This window comes from Stegodyphus dumicola, chromosome X2 (genome assembly GCF_044657685.1).
Source record: "Stegodyphus dumicola isolate Sdum_Otavi_A_Nest chromosome X2, ASM4465768v1".
NCBI lineage: Eukaryota > Metazoa > Arthropoda > Arachnida > Araneae > Eresidae > Stegodyphus > Stegodyphus dumicola.
In genome coordinates, this window is record NC_140781.1 from 111,438,109 (window position 1) to 111,445,852 (window position 7,744).

Genomic DNA, 7,744 nt, shown 5'->3' on the forward strand with positions numbered 1-7,744 from the left:
CATTAAATTTATTTTACATCACGAGTAGCTATGCAATGACATCATTGGAAAAAAGTGAGAAAAATTATTATTAGACAACTAATTTTTCACTCAGAATTTTCAGTTGCTTTCTTGCTGATGTGTGGATTTTTACTTCCTTGTGCGAAGTAAAAAGGAAGTATTGCAATCATGAAAACTTTCGAGTATCATATTTCAACGAAAATACCCATTTTGGCGGCTACCGAATGCTATTTAATGATGTTTTTGCATCACATCTGTATATACGGACAGAATAAAGGACTCTTTTTACCCTGAAAAAAAATTATAAAACTGATTTAAAATGAATTCTGTAGGGAATTTTTTGTGGCATCTGTGCATACGTACGCATCTCGCATAACTCAAAAACGAGTAGCCTCACAATGTTGAAATTTTGTATGTGGGACTGCTGTAACATGCAGATGTGCACCTCATATTTTAGTTGCAATTGGCTGCACCAAAAGTATAAAAATATATATCCACTTGATTATTCAGCTCAGTGAGCTCAGTTTCTTTATTCTTATATGTTTGTAAATAGTGTGCTTTTTGCTTTAAAAATCATTAAGTTAGGTTGTTCTGGTTAAGATTTTTATGCCTTTAAGGTTAAGATTTTTATGCCCATGTTAATCTGCATGCAATAATTGTGGAATTATCAACAATAGAAAAGTTTTTTTAAGTACGGCTAAGCCCAGTTTTTGATTACAATGGTGGCCATGTGTGTTTACACGTGAAACTTAGCCAAATAGTGGATTTGTTGTGAATCTAGAAAAACTAAGCTTCGCAACAACAAAGCTAATGCCTTCATTTATTATTGTGAATTAAATCATGCTTAATCCATTCTGGAATTTATTTGAGGAAATAAGTATTTAAGATTTACTTTGCAATTTTTAATATAGATATTTTGAGTTTTTATGTATTTTTTTTGCCTTGTCGCAAAGTAAGAACTAAATCAATTGAATGAGAAGTACTGAATTGTCTGTGAAAAACTCTTTCCTTCTTTTTTTGTTTGTGTAATTTCTTTTATACATCGTTTTAGATTTATTATAGTATTTGTATTTAGATTCTAGATTTATTATACAGTCAAAAGTCGTTAATCCAGACTCGTCGGGACTTCGGCGATTCCGGGTTATCGATTTTTCCGGATTATAGATCATCAGTTTAAATCTCGTAAGATGGCATGCAGAAATTATAAAATTAAAAATATGAAACCATAATTTATGAAATAAAGAATAATTATGATCTAAAGAGTATCAAAATTTACAAAAAAAAAAGCTTAATATTTATTTGTTTACTTTATTAAACATTTCTTTCAATGTAAGTTGTTTAAGTTGCTTCGTTTTTTATGTGATAATACATTTTCTTTAATTCTGTAAACAGTCATAATTTCTTGTTCAGTTACAAAGTTCCGCTGTTCAAGTCCCGTAATTGCTGTGCTGAGAATACCGACTAACTTGTCAATCGAAATGTTTTCGTTTTCACTAACCTCTCTGTCACCTTCTTCATGTCTTTATCCATTTTTTGCAGCAATTCCAGTTTTTGTTTGATGGACATCGAAACATGCTTTCACTTTGTAGATCCTTTGGCAGCTCCAGAATCGGAAATGCTTTTTGACATAATCGAAAGTTCAAGCTTACTTTTATAAAATTGCTCTAACAGTCTGCAAAAAATAATAAGCCGGATCCAATTCGAAGATTAAGGAACAATGCAATCATCAACATTAACTGAAAAAATTATTAGATAATTTTAGCTTATACCGTCTGTTATACATAAAACGTGCATGCGAAAACGTATTCTGCACTTGCGCACACGCATATGTGCAGTCTTACGCGCACGCGTAGACGCCTATGCGCATGTGTCAACGCGGCGCATGCGCACAAACGTTTTAGCTTTGAGATCTGGATTATAGATCATTCCGGATTATGGGTGTCCGAATTAACGACTTTTGACTGTAGTCCATTTTTCAAAAAATTCATGGATCAAAGAACTAGTATTTCAACTTTTCTTAATTTATCAGTGGGAGTTAATTTCATCCTTTATCTCCCTCTGAAGGTATTTTCTTTCAAATTCCCTTTTATTGCTGATTCTGAAGTTGTTGCAGTTCTTTCCTCTTGTAACTCCTTGACATGTTATTTGTTAATTTCCAAGCCCATAGTGTTGCTTAATGACACAATATCATATGTAACAAAAAAAGTCCTAAGTGCCGAAGCTGCCAAAGCTTGCTATGAAGCCTGGCCATAATTTCCTCCAGGACATGATCCTGTAAGTCACATGCTGCTAGTCCTTTGTTAATAGAAAGTTAAGAAAAACATTAAAATTATGGTTTCAGGAAACCCTGAATAATAAATCTGTGATGCAAATTACCTTAAAATACTTCTGAAACTCATTTGTTGCCAACTTCAAGACATGCTAATTGAGGCATTTTTAATCAGATAATTTATTTATCTAGTATAATTATGTTATTAACTTTCCTTTTGTGGGTGTTAACCACAATATGTATCAGCATCAGTGAAGCCAGATTCAAGTTGCAAATACTGGTGACCTAATTGCCTTCATGAACTGAGATGAAATATTAGTGAATGATTCTTTCCTTATCTTTTAATCCCTAGTTCCACCAATCTAAAATCCAATGACAGAAACATACTGTATATTCCTTCCATTATGTTCAACTTACTGTCTTTGTTTCTGGAAAATGAACATACATCATATGTGAACTATAACTTATACATTTTGCGAATTCATCATACTCTTTTATGATTTTACTGCATGTTATTGTTATTTGACGTGACTTAATAAGGTACCTGGTCTGAAAACAGTCAAAATGTTTCCTCTAAATTAATGGCATTGATATCATTTTGGCTTAAGAAGTGTTTAATAAAAGTGCTATATTTTAATGAAACCACCCTTAAGGTAAACTGGCATTTTTATTATTTGGTATAATTGTTAATATTTAATATGAAAATTTCTCAAGTTCGTAGAGTAAAAAAGTTATTTCCTCTCCTGGCAAAAAGTATATTTTAATTGATGTTGTGTATCATCACTTGCCTTCTGCTTTTATTGATGATATATAATTGCTAAATATAACAGAATCAGTGTCTCTGAGAAAATCTAACATTTTAACTGTGGCATTACCACAGTAAATGAATATGTGTTGACTTTTAGATGTTTCTATTTCTTGTTCACATGTGATAAAATATAAACTGCAGTGCTTGGGAATTTGAAATATCATTATTGAAAAACTACTATTCCCATCATCGATTCCTTCACAATCAAAATAATAGTTATTGAGCTAGTAACTTATTCAGCTTGTTTTTTTATTCTTATTTCTGTGTTGATATATTTGCATATTAATTCAGAAATATATTTCATTCAAGGATAAAAATTAAATTTATTGAGTAAAGCAAACTCACTATTGCTTATGTCATGCATGGAAACATGGCTAACAGTGACAGGATGTGGCATCTTTTGCAAAAGTGAACCATGTAAGAAGGGAAGTGTTATGAAGGCATAAAACTCCTTCAGGTTTACTGTTAGCTGAGAATTCATTATGGTGACAAAAGTTTGAGTCTGACATAGATGTGTGAATCAATTTATGAAATGAAGAATGATGTTATAAGTGTAGAAAATTCTTCTTGCAGCCACGAAAACAGCCGTGGGAATATAATGGGGAAGAAAACATCAAATCAAAGAGGTGGCATCATTACTAAACATAGTGATGGATTTATGAAGTGAGAGAGACTCATCACCTAAAGTTTTGGGGATCTCTGTCTTAAGGATATATTTGCTATGTTCCTTTCTATTACATTGCTATTCTTTACGTCTGGAACGAGATTCAGGGATTATTTAGAACATGGAGCCTTTTGATATTGTGACTTGTACTAACACATTAATCCATGTCTAATGAATATTAAATCAGGGCATCACGTTAGTCATAACTAGATGATTCAATTTTTTGGAACCTGCTATCACATCAGTCATAAGAAGTTTTGAAAACTATGCTTGATAGGTGCAAACATTTGATAGAAGTGAAAGAGAACTACGAACTGTGTATGCTAAAAATTTACATGAGTATAAGAGTGATGATGAATTTGTGCAGCATATTTTTTTCTCTGGGGTTAAGAGCCAGGTGTACTTCTGTTTGCAGTGAAACTTCAGGACAATGGTGTAGTTTGGTTGACAATGCATGAGCTGCTGCATACTTGTCAGAAGAAATTATTTCCTGTAGTATCTAATACATTTGTTAAGCACTGGCACAAGTGTATGGAATTAGATTTGGATTGTGTTGAATAATGATATTTTGTTTGCAACTAATATTCTGAAAAACAAACAAAAAAATTGTTTGCCATTAAAAGAAATACTTCCTTTAATGTTTAGGTTTGTAAAAAATTGTAATATATTTGAGTCCTTTTGTTTTTAATGTAAACCTTGAGTTTATAAATCATACACAATTTTCATGACTAATTTTGTAACCATTATTTGTGAATAAATATATAATGCAATGAATGTTAATTTTTAATTTTAGGATCATGCCTTAGTGCTGCATAGCATAATAGGTTGGAACAGTACAGTTGGATTATGGGCTCGAGTTGAAGGAACACCATGTGATCCCAATCCAAATAAACCCTTCACAAAGATGGAAAATGTTCCTTTGTTTAACAGCTCTGGTCGTCTGAATCCTTCAATAACTGTTTTGGGTCTGTAATTTGCAATTTTCTTACATTAATTTTCTTTTATTTATATTGCTTATATAAATTTTGCATTTTTAACTTACTGTGGTACTTAGATATACAATAAGCTGCTGTTGTGCTATAGTAATAAAATGTTATGCTTCCACTGAAGAGTTTTAATATAGCAGCAATCATTGGTAATGAATAATGATGAATTCTGATATAAGTGGCGAACTGCAAGCATGCATATCACATGTGAAACATCGTTTTTTGTGACCCACAGCAAAGGTAGCAAATTCGTGGTCTTTTTTAGATAATGTGTCATGCGAAATTTCAGTATAGTGGCTATTTCTGATAGTAGGTTTCTGAAAATTAGTTAATCTTTGCATGTGTACCTATAGTATTCTGCTTAATGGTTCTGAATTTTACCCAAAATTATTTAAAGAATATGATCATCATTTAATGCTGCTTGTATGCACAGTCCTTTTCCTCCCAGTGCTAATTTTTGGACAAAGCTGTTAACAAGACATTCCAGTAAATCCAACTGGTAACTTGAAATAACCCGTCTTTTGTTTTTTCGCTTCCAACATTTTCGGAGAAAACGTACTCTGCTTCATGATGCCAGCTCACATCTTAAATTTGATCTTAATATATACAGAAATTGGCCATCACTGAATTAGAATATTAGAAAAATAAATTAAGAGGTTCAAGTAAAACTAGAACTTTCAATTTTTCAGAATAACAGAACATATGAAGATGTGTGGAAATGATTTTTGAAGGTAATCTTCCTCATACTAATCCAAACATTCCAACATTTCACTATTTTTACTTTTCCGCTATTAATGGTTAGATTTCAATAGCATGGAAGGATTTCTTAGAATGTTGGATTCATGATTGAATTTATTCTTTCACCTCATTATCACTTACAAAATAATGACATTTGTGGAACGCTTTTACTGCTCCAAACAGTTTTAATCTGTTTGGATCATTAAAAGCATTTCATTTTCAATTCAACGAGGTCAAAATATAAAAGGGTTGCAGAAGTAACTTCTGTCCAAATTACCCTAAGATGCAAAGACATGGGGGGGAACAGTATGCAGTATCTTGCAACAAATATTAAGTTAAACTAGGCTATATTTGAGAGTGCTATGCACATAATTGAAAGCATGACTAGTAATCACTTTTCATGGTGACACCACAGGGTAAAAAATATGCATAAAAACTGCCACTTTCATGTGTATTTTTATCCTGTAATGCAACTAAACATTAGCAGTTTTCCTCAATGAATGTTTTCAGTTTTCACTAAAAGATGCATTTATTACACAAGTAAGGAATATGTTATCTGCCAGTTTTCAAAATCTGGAGTGGTAGTTACATCACAGAAACTTTTTTTTTTTGGAATGGAGCATTAAGATCTTTTCATTATATTTTTAAGAAAATTATTTATTACTTTTTAAGGCATCGATCTTTTTACAACATTATTATTTTCATATTGTTTTTACTGCGCCTTTCACAGTCTACATAAAGTTTTAGAAACAAAGGTTACACTACTTCCCTTCCAAGAAACATAGCTGGGATACAAAGAGAAAAATAGTATCACCTGAATACTTTGCAGTAAGGTACATCAATGCTTTTTACAAAATATTTTCAAGCATTAAATGCTCACATATTCTTGATAACATGCTCGAAAAGTAAACGTATCTGCTTCTAATTTGGTTTTGAAAGAATACTCTTGATAGTTTCATTGATTTACCATAAACCCATTTCTGCAATGAAGGAGTTCATTATGTTAAATTCAAAAAGTCGACATGGTGTTACCCCCCCCCCTTTTTTTTGATTACCTTCATTTGCTGTTGGAATTTAGTAATAGGCATTAAGTAAATATTTTAGAAAATATTCTTTATGCAATGTATATGGTGGGATTGCCATGGTATATTATCCACAAAAAGTATCTTGAAAAAGGTAAAACCCTCAATAGTAAGGTGTACAGGGAGATGCCAGTCTATGTCGATGCTGCTATCAAGGGAAAACGTCGACCTGAGTTCCAGCACAAAAGGTAATGTTCAAGACCACATGTGTCTGCATTGACTGGCTGGACTCTGTAGGCACTCGAATGGAAGCTTTTGCCATACCCACCATATACCATCAACATCACTCCTTCGGACTTCAACCTTTTTTAACACCTGCAGCTACAGCTTGCTGGTGCTATCTTCCATTCTGCACAGGATGTCTGAAATGAAGTTGATCTGTTTTTTTGACTTTCAGCTACTAAGTTTCTGGGCTGAAGAGTGGATTTTCTCAACAGTTTGTAATTCATTCCCATAACAATTTTATCCCTTATAGAATTCTATAGGTGTATTAAAGGTAAAACATTCATGAATAATGCATTAACTAAAAAAGGCAATAAACTGTACTTTGTATGCATTCATTTTTTAAAAGTACAAAATTGGAGTCATATTTCTTATTCTAGAACAGGTAATAATTTAAATGAGCAGTTTTTAAAAGTTTGAATTATATTCAGGCCTGTTTTGTAATAAATTGTAATGTTTAAATCATTATTGGTTTTAATACTTGTAACAAGACAGTGATATTGCATAGATGTATACTCATTCACACTGAAATTGTGAATTTGCTAACTTTAAGATAAAAAATGTCAAAATCAAGAAAAAAAAAATCATGATAATATATCTCTTTACAGGTTGCAATGTTCAAGTGCCTTCTGAAATTATTGTTTTGAATTCAATTGTTCTGCCACATAAAGACTTGGCACAGAGTTACAAAAATGAAATAATATTGTGAAGACTTCATATTTAGTTTGAAATGAAACAGGGATTGAAAAATGCATGTCTTGTTTGGCTGAATTTTTTTATATGATCAAATATTTATGTAAAAATTATTAAAATGTTTTGGTCTTGTTTTTTGACAGATCAGTTTTTGATGTATATTATGATTTTATTTTTATGATGTATATTATGATTTTATGTCAGATTAATTCCTGATAATCAACTCAAAAACCTGTTCTATGCTGTTTTTATTTGAAAATATAGTTTAATTATTTTACTATA

At 31.6% G+C, this 7,744-nt stretch overlaps 1 protein-coding gene across 2 annotated transcripts in view; it reads left to right on the forward strand.

Annotated features, from left to right (window-relative positions):
- Gmppa (GDP-mannose pyrophosphorylase A) overlaps positions 1 to 7,744 on the forward strand; it is a 100,302-nt gene extending 92,558 nt beyond the window's left edge. For both annotated transcript variants that reach the window (XM_085809421.1, XM_085809422.1), the window contains exons 9-10: positions 4,535 to 4,706; positions 7,378 to 7,744. In XM_085809421.1, coding sequence (XP_085665547.1) covers positions 4,535 to 4,706; positions 7,378 to 7,478 — 273 coding nt within the window. In that variant the 3' untranslated portion in view covers positions 7,479 to 7,744. The remainder of the gene's footprint in view (positions 1 to 4,534; positions 4,707 to 7,377) is intronic.